Source organism: Phocoena phocoena, chromosome 11 (genome assembly GCF_963924675.1).
Source record: "Phocoena phocoena chromosome 11, mPhoPho1.1, whole genome shotgun sequence".
NCBI classification, from domain to species: domain Eukaryota; kingdom Metazoa; phylum Chordata; class Mammalia; order Artiodactyla; family Phocoenidae; genus Phocoena; species Phocoena phocoena.
Genome location: NC_089229.1, coordinates 9,670,466 through 9,684,081, shown reverse-complemented (window position 1 = coordinate 9,684,081; position 13,616 = coordinate 9,670,466). Strand labels below are relative to the sequence as shown.

General features: G+C 47.5%; 1 protein-coding gene across 1 annotated transcript; it reads right to left on the bottom strand.

Moving 5' to 3' along the window:
- Window positions 1-1,193: 1,193 nt before the first annotated feature.
- On the bottom strand, window positions 1,194-12,686 carry JOSD1 (Josephin domain containing 1). The gene is made up of 4 exons (XM_065887714.1): window positions 11,884-12,686; window positions 4,261-4,389; window positions 3,938-4,132; window positions 1,194-3,299 (listed from the first exon to the last, which is right to left on the bottom strand). Exons 1-4 carry the CDS (start codon window positions 12,066-12,068, stop codon window positions 3,200-3,202), a joined length of 609 nt encoding a protein of 202 aa, XP_065743786.1. The 5' UTR covers window positions 12,069-12,686; the 3' UTR covers window positions 1,194-3,199.
- Window positions 12,687-13,616: the final 930 nt, after the last annotated feature.

The following is a 13,616-nucleotide window of genomic DNA, read 5'->3' as shown; positions in this document are numbered from 1 at the left end:
CATCTTTGACCAAGAACCTCTCTGAGTTCAAGCAATCGGTTTCAGATCCACCAGCAAAGGATTGGGTCCATGTACTTGCACAGTCTACAGTGACATTATACAGTTATAAAGGGGGAATTCCCTGGTGGTCCAGTAGTTAGGACTGTGCTTCCACTGCAGGCAACACGGGTTCGATCCCTGTTTGGGGAACTAAGATCCCACATGCTGTGAAGCTCGGCCAAAGGAAAAAAAAAAGAAAAAACAATAATTATAAAGAACTTGCAAAGAATGACACAGTATTGCTATCTAGTCTGGGGGTAGGAAGGTTGCAAATAGAACATCTTGGGTTTGTTCTTTTTGAAAATACAGTTGACCCTTGAACAACACGGGGTTAGGGGAACTGACCCTCCTTGCAGTCAAAAGCCTATGCATTTCTTTAAAAAATCATTGGCCCTCTGTGTGTCTGCTGTCCAACCAATCACATTCACGTGGCACTGTAGTATTTCTTGAAAAAAGTTCACGTGTAAGTGGACCCCCAGAGTTCAGACCTGTGCTGGTTGAGGATCAATTGTAATTGCTGATGAGCTATTGACAGTGAATCCAACGGTAGCCCTATCTTTGGACTTTGTGGTTTTTCCATTTCACACACATTTTTATTGGCATTGTGCTAGTAACAATACTAAGTCCTTTATGTGGGTTGCTGGAACTATACTACACAATTTAGGAGGTGGTAGTATTCTCATTTTACAGAAGAGGAAAACAGTCGCAGAAAGGCTAAGTGATCTGTTCCAGGCTGAACAGAAAACGCCTGATCTGAATTCCAATCTAGTCAGTCTGGCCCGGAATCCTGCTACGTACTTGGTGCCGGGCCTCCCAGGTCCCCTGTGTAAATACGTAATCTTCCACCTGTTAACCAGGGAAGAACAGTCGCTTGTCAGTAAAGAAAACTTGTACTTAAGATTAGGGTTAGGGTTCTTCATGTTGTGGAGCCTAGGTTTTACAAATTAAGTCGAAAAGTGTCTCGGGCTTTTTCTGAATCAAGTCCTACTCGGTGAGTATCTTGTCTGGATTTTTGAAGTGAGAGGTCTGGCCAAAGCACAGTATGTCTCCACAAGATGACTTCCGGTGGTAGCGAATTCCTTCCAAAGCAGCGTCATACTAAACTTCACTCTTAAATGTACACAATTATAGAATTCAGACAGATGAAATTTATGTATGGAGTTTTCCATTTTTAATATTTGGTTAAACAAAATACATCTTTTGTAAACAAACCCAGCACAAGGCCAACAAAAAGGAATAAAAGCCAGAAAAACAAAAAGCCTAGGGTTGCCCCTTACTGGGCATCAGGGTCAGGCCTGCCCCCTTTCTTAAAGGAAGTGGGGCTTTTTGCCCTTGGGCATCAGCATGGGTCCCTGTTCCTAAGCACCAGAATTGGATATGAACAGAGAAACCAGCCCTGAAATGTTTTAAGCGTCTTTGCATATATCCCACTGGCTCATGGACTCCAAGTGCATGGGGACTCCTTTGAAGTGCCATTTGCACAGGCCCAAGCAGACTGGTGGCGAGGAGTTTCCGTCTCCTCCCAGGAAATGGCTTACATCACTGACAGTGCCGATGGACCCAAGGTCCTGCTTGTGACAATGAGCAAGGTTGGCTGGAACTTCTGGCTGGTGGTGGTTGGAATGTCATTGTGCGGGGGCGAAGAGCTCCCTGTGGTGCCAAGCAGGTCTGCTGTGGAAAATGGTGCAGAAGACAATGCGGCCACTTGCTGAGAGGGTGTAATGCAGTTGCCGCTTGGTGGCCTCTGTTAACTCAGCATTAAAAATGGCCTTGTTGGATGGAAGATACATGTGCAGAGAAAGTGCTGGCGTAAACGTGCGCTCCAGTCACAGTGGGGAGAAAGCCTCAGCTTCATCCCGTTAAGCTTGCTCAGGCTGGACACGCAAGCCCCAGGCTGGCTCTGCTATTGGAGAGGTCTGGCCAGTGGGGCAGCTCTCAGACCTGCCGAAACCACTGACCTGTGAGGGCTGGACAGGCCATCCTTGCCTGCCCGCCTGCCCTGAGACAACCACAGCCACTGTGGTGACAGGCGGTGTAGTACGACCCTTACTTCTCCTTTTGTTTCCCCAAGTTACGGGGAGAAAAGTGGCCTACAACTATTTAAAGAGGTAGGGGGCGGGTCCATTCTCAGTTGATCTGTAAAGGAAGCTACAGAGAGATGACAAAGCGTAACGCACATACCCACCCAATGTGAGGGCTCTGCTTCTTGTCACTACAGTGACTCCGAGCCTAGGACGTCTACCCACTCTAGCTGCTCCAAGTCTCTGAAGGCTTATCTTCCCAACACTTTCCTTGCCCAACTCTGTCTCAAACTAGTAGAATTTGATGTCAAAGGCAGTCTTATTTTTTTCCTGATTTTTGCCAGAGTGGGTCAGCTGGGAAAACTGCCCTTTTGCCTATCTTGTGCCTCAAAGCCTCCTAAACCAGTGCAATGCAGTGAAGTGGGAGGGATGATGCTGGAGTGAGGCGGACAGGCTGTCCATGCCTGCCCCAGCCTGGTTCTGGCCACATCCTCTTAGGTATCTAGCTCATCCTGTCACACCAGAATATCGCAGGATTCAACCGCCCGGCATGGAATATTAGAGAACTTTTCATTATAAAACTCCAAGGATGGCCATAAACCACTCTTAAAAATGGGGTAAGGGCGGCATTAAGGGTTGGAGACAGCATGCTGTACTGCTGCTGCAGTTTTGGAGATGGTTTCCTGAGAGGCCTTTTTGCTCTAAGTCCTTCAAACCCGTCAGCATGGGCTTTGCCTGTACTGTGTCTTCAGACCCACTGGTTGCCAGGAAAGGGGAAGTGAAGGCAGCATCTCCAGGTGAGTCAGAGCAGCAGTGAGCTCCAGCAGAGCCTCTGGCAAGTCCTCAGAGAAACGGGGAAATAAGCTAAGACCCACCTTTCTTTCTCCTCTCTTAAATAAAACAAAAGTCTTCCATAGCTTGCCTTAAGCACACAGAGCTCCTACTTTCCTTTCCCAGAACAAGTAACGCTGGTTGGTTCTGTAACAGTCTACATGTCTGTCCTATTGCACTGTCAAATCTGAGGGGAAAAACCCGATGAGATGTTTGGGGACGTGGCAAGGGCAGACCCACTGTAGAGGCCACAGCACATCACAGAGGATTTCGGGGGTTGAGGTGAGGGAAGGCTGGGTAGAACTGTGTTACACATCAGCCCTCCAACTCTGATGGGCCTCCACCTCTTCTGGTACCACCAGCAGGAGTTCACAGTTCTTTCCTCGCAAATGATGTTTTAAAAATTTCCTACAGGAAAAAAGGGTAGATGAAAGAGAAAATGAAAATGCTAGTAAAACTGCAAACTCCAGTCTTGGGGCCACATGTTCGCCAGACAGGACCCTTGTTATTTATACCCTTGGCTGCCCTAAACACACTCTAGTAGTGATCTGTTCTTGGAGGAGTCCACATTTGGTTACCCCTCAATCTGTCCAGTTAAATTTCCGCTCATCCTCATATGTTACTGCCAACAGTAGCCAGTTCTGTGAGGAACAGAGCCCAAAGTACTCTAAAGGACTTATAATTGTAAAAAATTAAATAAAATAAAATAAGGAGGAGGAGGAGTTTCTTCTTTGGTTCCAGGGAAATTTAGCCCCCTCTGGCCCAAATGTTTGCCTTCCTTTCATTGAACTGGCAGCTATACTGTCAAGTTGGGAGAATGTTACAATGCCAGTCCCGCCAGACTAGGAAGCCAGCATCCCAGGTAATGGGACTTCTCTACTAATGGGATTTAACATCTTCATGGGCCATCAGAGATTCAGGTCTTTTTAAAGTCTGAAACCCTATGATTCTAAGTGACAATAAGGAGAGGACCCAAGGAACTAGGAATTTCATTTCCTTTGTCCAAAGATAAGCTTAACTTGCCACTACATCAGCCACACAGGTACCTGAGCTCGCCCTCGCCTCCAATCCATTCGGGCATCTTCAGTTTGGAGTCGAGGTTGTAGTAGGCACCTCCCACCTCTCGAACACAGATCCAGTGCTGCCTTTTGAGTGGCAACTTCAGTGGACCCCAACACAGGCTGGAGGGCAGATTCATGATGAAGCCCATAACGTTAGTGAGAGCAATGGCGCCGACATCCCTGCAGAACAGAAACGGTGTCGGGCTCTGCAGCAGCCAACTCCCCCGGATTCCCCGGCTGTAACACCACCACTGGCCACCTCCCCGGCTGAATGCCAGTTCTCATCAAGTCAAGCCTGGTTCAATTACCTGCGCTTGTCCCACCAAACAGCTTCATAGCCTTTGGTTTGAAGTGCTGCCATAATGACGTTCACATCGTAGTTCCCATTTCCCAGCATGCTCTTCTTGTGGGGGGTCACCATGGTGTTTGGAGACAACCTGCAAATGTGAAAGGAGGAAAGCTGAGACTTGCTGGTCAACCTAACCCCCCCTGGCCCTGCACTGGCAGGGACAAAAGAGCACTTTACACCACTGCCCCTGGAAGCTTGTTTCCTCCCATTCAAGTAAACGTAACGAGTTTTTACCAAAGTATTTTGAAGTCTGGGCTCCTGCTTCCCTAGGGATTACCTTTCCTTTTATGAAAAACAATAATTCAGTAGCAGTGGGGCCTATCTGCCTGCCATTTAGAAAGTGTGTCTCCAGTGAATTCAATGGATACAGAGAATGTTCCACGAAGAAGTCTCATCTATGAAATCCCCAGTCTTCCCATTTCTGCAGTCTTCTTCCTTGCTGATCTTCCTGCCTTGATACAGCCTTTTTTTTAAACATTAAAAATAGTATTTGATAGTTTGATTGCATGGGTAGTATTTCTTACTCTTACTTCTTACACTTTAAATGCTTTCTGTTTAAGGCTCGCATACTTGGTAATCATCAATCATTAAATACTCAAAGGCCTACAGGGGCTCAGACAGGTAACATAAATGTATGAACTGGGGCCACATAAGGCAATATAAAGTAGTAAGGCCCATATTAAACTGAAATTCATGAACCACCTAAAGGTATTCTGAATATACACGTGTGTAAAATACCTGAATTAAAAAAAAACACACAAACACAAATTGGAAAAAAATTTTGTACCAGATAAACAAAACTCAACTGCAGTGTGGTTTGCTCACTGGCTTTAAGCCACCTTTGCCCAGGCCTCTTTAGCCACTCCTCCATCTCATGACAAGGTCAGTTCTGAAGGCATTCCCAATGCTATTAATTTGATTTCATAGGCGGCGCAGGCCAGCACCTGAGGAAAGGCCATCTTGAAGGAAGGGGCAGCATGCCTTTCACCTCTGTGTGAAGGGGAGGAAGGGAAATGACGTGAGTTCCTCAGGAATAAAAGTGGAGAGCGGATGTCTAGGAGGTTGCTAAATGCCATCTCCAGGAGAGAATCAGATCTTTAGGTCAACTCTAAAAACTTAAGAAATCTTATACTCTATATACAGCAACCACACTGATATTTTTCCAACATAAAACATACTCCTGCCACTACTTAAACCCTCCAAGGCTCCCAAAGCACTTAAATACCATCTAAACTACTTCCTCTGGCCTGCAAGGCCCTTAGGATTCTGCTGACCTCATCCCTACCTCTTAGCACAAACACCTTCTCTCTGCAGTCTGAACACACAAAGCTCCTTCTCACTGGAAGGCCTTTGCACTCACTGTTCCCGCGGTCTGGAATCCTCTTCCCCTAGATCTCCACTTGCTCTGCTCCTCATTTTTTGGGTCTCAAGTGTTATTGCCCTAGAGGCCTTTTCTGACCACCCAACCTTACGTTTCTCCCAGTCATTTCCTCTTACATCCACCTGCTTTAATTTAATTATAGCTCGTGTTACTACTGGACATGTTTTCTGACTTGCATGTTTTTCCACACTAGAAAGACAGCAGGGGCCTTCTCTACCCATCACCAGACCTCAAAGAATACCCGGCACGTGATAGGTGCTCGAGGGACGTTTGTTGAAACGTTTTCCATGTTTATTTTGTTTTCCCTCTCTCTTGCCCTGTAAATATTAGCAGACCCTTAAAATAATAAGGGCTTATATGCTAGCCTCCAGAGTTAGCAAAGAAGGGGATCTGAGGACACTAAACTCCACTCTGCAACCAAACTTTGTTTTACCTGTGACAATAAATACCGTTTAGTGAAAACTTCTCTGCCATGCCTGATGATAGATGCTTTCATATATGTATCTCATTTAATCCTCACAATAAACCCATAAGAAGCTATGAATTATTACCATTTTATGGGTTTAGAAACTGAAGTTTGGTGATTTAAAATGACTAGCCCGTGATCACTTCCCTTATAGATGACAGAACTAGGATTCAAACTCGGATTTGTTTGAATCCAAAGTTCTGCTTGCTGTCTTACGGCAAGGACTCATGAATCAGAGTGGCTGGTGGCGGTGGGCTGATAAGAGGAAAGGCCAGCTGAGTCCCTTGGCCTGGGCCTAAAATGTAGCTTAACAGGACAAAGGCTCTCAGTGGGTTCTTGGGCACTTGGATTAAATGAGAAAGCATATGAAAGTCTATCTCAAGACATATCAAGTTACTCTCCCTTCACCAACTTTTCAGTAGCTTCTCAATACCTTCAGAGAAGTCTCCAGCCAGTAGACGCACGAAGGTTCCAGCAAAGAAACTGCTGAGTCCTCCACCTCTTTCACCATCTAACTCCCTACCAAGCTCAAACCTTAGTGCTGCGTTTCCCTGCAATGCGCTCCTCAGAGGATCACGGAGGCATTTAATACAATAGCTGAATGAATCAAGTAAACAGGTTTCCTACAGGTTTTCTTGAAGCCCCTAATATGCTAATATTTACCTTGAGTCTCGGGGAGAGGGTGTACAAAAGGTTTCAGCTCCCAAACAGGTTTGACCACACATTTTTTTTTGAGGTGTACCTTCTAGGGCTAGTGTTCCAAGTGTCTCTTCTCCTTGTCCTACATCAATCTCAGATTCAAATCCTTGCCTGTCTATTCCTACTATCTCTCCCCTAACTGGAGGCTCCTCACCTCACACCTGGATTAAAAAATTTTTTTTAATCTTTTGGCTGCACCATGCAACATGTGGGATCTTAGTTCCCCGACCAGGCATCGAGCCCTCGTCCCCTGTACTGGAAGCGTCTTAACCACTGGACCACCAGAGAAGTCCCACACCTGGACTTTTGGACACAGGTTCCTAAATTGACCTCCTTGCTTCCAAATGCTCCTTCCACCTATTCAGCCTTTATGTTCCTGCCACCTTCACCAAGGTATCATTTCACTCACTTACATAAGAACTGTCAGTGGAGCCAGTTGCCTGGTTGGCCAACTCCAACCCTCCCAGCCCCACTTGACCTGCTGTTTCCCTTTCATTGGGCTTAGTGTACTTCAGGCACCATGACCATGTGGCCTCTCTTCTTTTATCCTAGTTCCTGTTTCAAGCTAAATCCTAAAGCTTCTTCAAGCTCAACCTAACATCCTACCTCTTCCATGGAATCCTTCCTGGCTCCAGGGCAGTAGAAAAAGGAGGGAGATCAGGAGGACCACACACATCTGAGTTCACATCCAAGCAGAATCAGTATCAATTCTGAGATTTAGTCTCCATGCCTGTTAGCTTCTCTGTAAAAATGGGAATGATTCCTATCTTATAGGACCACTGAAGAATTCCTTTATTTTGTACATGTCCAACAAAATAGTAAATTCCCGAAGCAAAGGGGATGACTCATCTCCTCTGTATCTCTCACAGCTGGGCACTGGCAACTGCATAACCACGTGTCTGTCAAACCAATCAATATAGGAAATGCTAAGAATGGTTTCCATCTCACTCCTAGAAGAGTGGCCATTTGAGTAAGTGGGATCCATCCAGTGTGCCCATTACACCAGTGCTTGTTTTTACTTTGACAATAATCAAGTGCCCACTGTGTTAGCTATTTTTATGAGATTTATCACTTAATCCTTCCAACAATCTTGAGATAGAAATTAACCCCGTAGTGTAAGTAAGGAAGCTGAGGTACAAAGAGGTTATGGTGACTTGTACAGTTATATACAGCTAGTGAGTGGCAGAGCTAGGATTCCACCTCTAAACCTAAAGCTACAATGAACAGTCTTCTGGATATTTCAACACACTGATCCCACTGAATTCCATGGGAATTCTACTCTGTCCCAGTGGAATGTTTTCTTGAGACTCCTCGGCAAACTCCTATTCAGGACTGTCTTAATTATTTCCACGGAAATTCTGGACTGTACGCTAGCCTCTCATTTTTGTCACCATAGGCAGAGGTTAGAGCCATAAGATTTGAAGTGATCTACAACTGAGATGGGTTCTAGTCCAGGTCTCTCCACTGATGTCTGTGCCCTCAGTTAAGTCTCTGGTCCTCTCTTATAGTTACCACTGTGTCTGGCTAAGGTGATGTTTCAGGTTTGAATGAAAAGGAGATGTGGAAACATGTCATCAAGACTCCTTTTTTCCCTTAATTTTTTCCTTTTTATAAGTTCTGAGGTGTGACCTTAGAAAATATGGCTCAGAACTTCCTAATGTGTTTTTAAATTATTAAATACATAAAGCACAGCTTAAATACATAAAGCACAGATCACAGCGCCAGGCACACAAAAGTACTCTGTAGGTGCTGGCGATGATGAGGAGGAGGAGGAGGCGTCTGCCCGGCCCTTGGATGAGAAAATTTAAATCTCTAGAGGTTAACGCTCACCAACACCTTTCCTCCATTTACAACCGCCATACCTTTAAAGGTGGCGCCTTCCTTTAAATGTGTGCTCAGGGACTTTTTAACGGGGAGGCAGGAGGGCTTCTCTGTGGTAGAGGATGTTCACCGGTATCTATAATCTCTTAGAGTCTGACCTTTTCTCCAATTGCAGTTGTTCATCCTTTTCAAACCGATGATCTCTTTGTGACCACTATCTTCAAATCCTGGATTGAGCCTGTCACACCTGACTCCTCTCTTGCCTGTTCCTGCGCTGCTCCGAGTCATTAGCTTAGTCCTGTCTAAAGTCCTATTCATTTCTATTCCAACCATGAGTCATCTCATACCCACAACTGCATTGAAACTCCACCCTGCTTTTGTATTCTGTCTGGCTAAAATTCAACTGCTAGAATGAACTTCCTCTCAACAAACGGCATTAATCAAAAATTGTGTCCCATCTCTACCATGCCTCAGCCACATCTTCAAAACAGCATAGAACTTAAGATCTGGGAATTAAAAATTATCTAGTTAACGTTACTGCCAACGTTACTCTTCTTTTCTGTTAACATCCAAATAGATTATCTTTCTCCCTTTAGATTGCTCTGAATTCCATGGTTCCAAATTCACTTCAGTCTTTTCTCAAGGCCGGGTCAATGGATGGTTCTAAGACGTACTTCTCAGCAGCTAAGTCTTGTTCAGCTTGTTTTCTCTACCGTGTGTAGTGGTGCCTGGCATACTGAAGGCAGCTAGTAAATGTTTCTCGTTTAAAAAATTCTATCTCCTCTCCCTCACCTCTCCTCCCTTTGTTCTTTCCTCTCCTCCCTTTCACACTTGTTTCTATTTATCCACACCGAATCTTCCCATATTAAATACTCCATACAGAATTCCACCTCTGGAGTGGTGGGGTACATATATTCTCACATGTACTGGTCTGCTGTTACTCTGAGGTGGGTCTTGTGCTGACAGGTACCTGGGGAAATGTAGTACAACTTCCTAAAGCTTCAACAGCCAGGAACAGAACTTTGGTTCCATGTGAGTGTTTAGCAAATACTTAGCATTCTTTCATTCAGGGAAAACATAGCTGAAAAAGTCCTGCTATTATCCACAAAGAGCTTATAGTCCACATCTTCAAACCCAGGCCCAACTTCCTAGCAGGGTGAACAGCTACTGATGATGTAATTGCTCTGAGACGCCTTCCCAATACTCAGGAAGTAGCAGAGCAGATAGGAAAGCAGGCCCTCCATTCACAAAGCTTGGGACCAAATCCTGCAACTAATAGCTCTGTGAACTCTGTTCCCTCATCTGGAAAGATGAAAAATAACAGGATCTACCTTTCTTTTTTTTTGGCCGCACAGCATGTGGGATGTTATCTCCCTGACCAGGGATCCAACCGGTGCCCACTGCACTGGAAATGCGGAGTCTTAACCACTGGACCGCCAAGGAAGTCCCAGGATCTACCCTTAAGATTGGTGTCAGGAGTGAGTGAACACAAGGAACGCACTCAGAACAGTGCTTTGCACAGAGTGACTGTTCATCTGTGTTAGTGATCACCATCATGTCAGGTCCAGGCCAAATTCAGAGAAGTGGAAAACTTCTGAATGGACACACCGAATCTTGGAATTGACATTGACTAGTGAGTGAAACTGGGCAAATTGCTTAAATGGAAACCTAGTTTCCTAGGATCACTGCTGATAAAGTTGTTGCAGGGCTGTCACAGAGTACCAAGTACCAAGCAAGTTCAAGGACTCACTGTCAGTCTTTTTCTTCTCCCTAGACTTCGATTAGGAAATAATCTGAAAATATCCAATTAGGAGAAGAAGATATATTAATGGCTGCCAAAAGGAAGCAGTCTAATGGACTGGCCTCCTTTCTGCTTTCAGCTACATGACCTAGCAATCTGAGACAAGTTATCTCACCTCCCAGGGCCCTGTTTCCTGAGAAGAGTTCATTCTACTTGCCAGATGATGGCCATGATGCAAAGGACACATCTGCCCTGCTAAGGCATTACTATGGTTATTACTGACACTGGAAAATAATTACTCTCATTACAATTTTGTCAGCACACTGGGATTAACATTCTTTTAAGAGAGGGCCTACGGTTCTTTCAGGGTAAGTGGTCCATACCTATGCTTCATAAATCACCCCAAATAGGTTGTTCCCAGCTGTAATTCAGGCCCTCTGGGGCAATCATTTCATTTTTGAATGGAGTCAGAGAAGGGTCTTCTGGAACTGCCAATACACATTGCTTGAAGAATTCTTGGGCTTTCTCTGCACTGAGAATTGAGCAGGATAACTCTTTATAAGCTGGCGTAGTGAGACGGGCGCACTGTCAGAGTTGCTATGGACAGCACACGTGCTGAACCAGCCACTGCAGAACCATTTCTCATACCCTTTGAGAGAAGAATTTTAGAACATCAGAGCTGACAGAAGAAAGCTGAACTTCTATCAACCTGTCCGGTAGCGTTTGGAAAGTGGATAAGAAAGGCCCTCTAGAATGAAGTAGAAAGGGGAGGGGACCTAGAGTCAGCTTCAAATCACAGCTTTGCTACTTAGAAGCTATTTGGACAAATTACCTGACCTTTCTTTCGGTTTCTTTATCAGTAAAATAGAGACAGTAAATCTACTGTGAGGAGAGCTACACAAAACACCATGTGAAAAGCACCAACCCCAGCACACGGCCTCGTAGAAAAGCTGAGCGCTGTGTATATACCCTTCTTATGGAACCCACTACATTCCAACTCTGATGACAGGTGACTGAGTGTGTGCGTACCTTGTCCCCCTTCTAGACTAAACCCCTTGGGGGCAGGACTTGAGAGGCATTAACAGCATAGTGGTCAACAGTGCAGCAACAACAAACCTGGATTCAAGCCTGGCTTCATCTCTTGTTATGTTACCTTGGGCAAATTACTGAACTTCTCTGAGCCCCGTCTTTATCCATAAAATGGAAATGACAACACAGATTCCAATGGATTGTAGAAGGGATCACTTGAGGTAACACCACTGAGGCTCTTAGCACTGTGCCCAGCCCACTGTTAAGTGCTCAGTAAATGGTCCTGATTATTCACTTTCCCATTCCTGTGTCCCTTATACCTGCTAACAGCATTTAGCTAACAATCCCTGTTGGTTCGAAGGTTTATGCAGCAGAGACACTGTCCCACGTGCAGAAATTCAAAAAGAGCACAAAAGGATAGAGACACCAAGAAGGAGTCCCCTACCTCTGGAAAATCTCTTGCAGCGTGTCCCGGGTGAAGGCATTGCTGTCCTGGAAGACGTTATTGAGGGCGTGCAGAGCACAAAGCTCCCTGCGCTGTTTCTCATGGTAGATTTGTAGGGGTGCAGCCTGGGGCAGCTCCAATGATTCGGATTTGGCCTTGTCTCCTTTCCATGGCACGCAACTCATGTTTTTCGTTTTAGGTTCCAGAGAGGGCTAAAAACACCCCACTCTTTCCTCCTGAGGAGGAATGTAAGCTTCTCAGTCTTTGCAGGGTTCCTGAGGTCTACCTTATTTTCTGATGTCCATGATTTATGCTTTGTCACGGGGAGAAAAGGTCGTAATCAAAAGGAAAAATAATCCCCTTCTTCTCAAAACAAAGATAACTTTTGGATTTAGTGTATTTTGCCACCACTGTCGAAGTGCATAAGTTTTAAAAAATCATATAAAATCTAAGACCTTGTTTTCCTTCTTCCACCCTCCTCTTCTACCCCTTCCAAAAACACACGATTTTCTTGCTGTATTTTCCTTTCTGCAAATGCCAACCAGGCCTCAAGGCAGGAGGACCGAACGGAGTCGGTCACATCGCTCCTTTTCTTCCATTTCTTTGGAACCACAACGCCACTGACTCAGGAGACAAGGCCTAGGTGGTGGATAAAACGCAGATTTCGAGCAGCTAGCGAGGGCCGGCCAGCGTGGGATCGCGGGCCCTGCTGGGGCGTCGGGGGAGGCTCTCCATCCTCTCGGGTGCGGTGGGACCCCGCGGGGCCGAGGCCGGCGCAGCTCCCTCGGAAAGCGCGGACTCTCGCCCTCTCGCCGCGGCCCTACGGGGAAGACAACTCCTGTCAGCTCCGGCGGTCGGGTGGGCCGCCGCAGAGGACCAGGCTGCCCAGGGAAGCTGCGCGGCGGGTCCGGCCCCAGCCCCAAGGAAGGTCCTGCACTGCGACGGGCAGGCCCGCGAGGGGTGGGGCCGGACAATTCGTCTCGCCCTCGGGGGCCCAGGCCCACCCAGCTCGCCGCCCCCACCCCAACCTCCCCGCCCGTCACGTGAGTGCAAGCCGAGGCGCCCTCCCGCCGCTCCCCTAACCCCGACCCCGCCCGGTCTCCCGCGCCGCCGGGACAGCGTGCGGACGCGCCGCCGGTCGCCCCCTCACCGCTGCAGGCTGCCACCTGGAGCTGCGAGCCGCCACCTGGGCCGCGCTCGGGCGAGCGAGCGAGCGCGCGCACCTGAGCCCGACGTCAGCGGCCCCAGCCCAGCGCGTGCTCCGAAAACGCCCTCCTTCGCCGTCCCAGCTCCCGCCCCGCCGCGGCGTCCGCTCTGACGTCACCCTGACGTCAGCGGCGCCGGCTGTGGGGTCGCGGCCGCCGTGCGTCTGTTGCGCGGGTGCACGCTGCGTTGGGCCCCCTGGCGGTGTGGGGTGGGTAGCCCGGCGGCGGCTGTAGCGGTGACTCGCCGCAGGTAGAAATAGTGCCCGGCTCCTCGGCTGGTGCCCGGATCCTCTGTTCTCTCCCTCCGGGGCTGGGCAGGCCGGGCGACCGGCGGGAGTCCCGCCCCGATGCCTGTCCCGCCCCTCTCATCACACGGGCGTCGGCTCGGTTCCGGGGCGGCGACGCAGCCTGGGGCTACACTTCGCGACTCTCCCCAGCCCTCCCGTCTTTCTGATCAGGCTTTTTGGGCCGAGTGCTTTCGCGAACCCGGACTAGTTTCACTTGCGCTGGCTGTTTTATCTTTGTCTA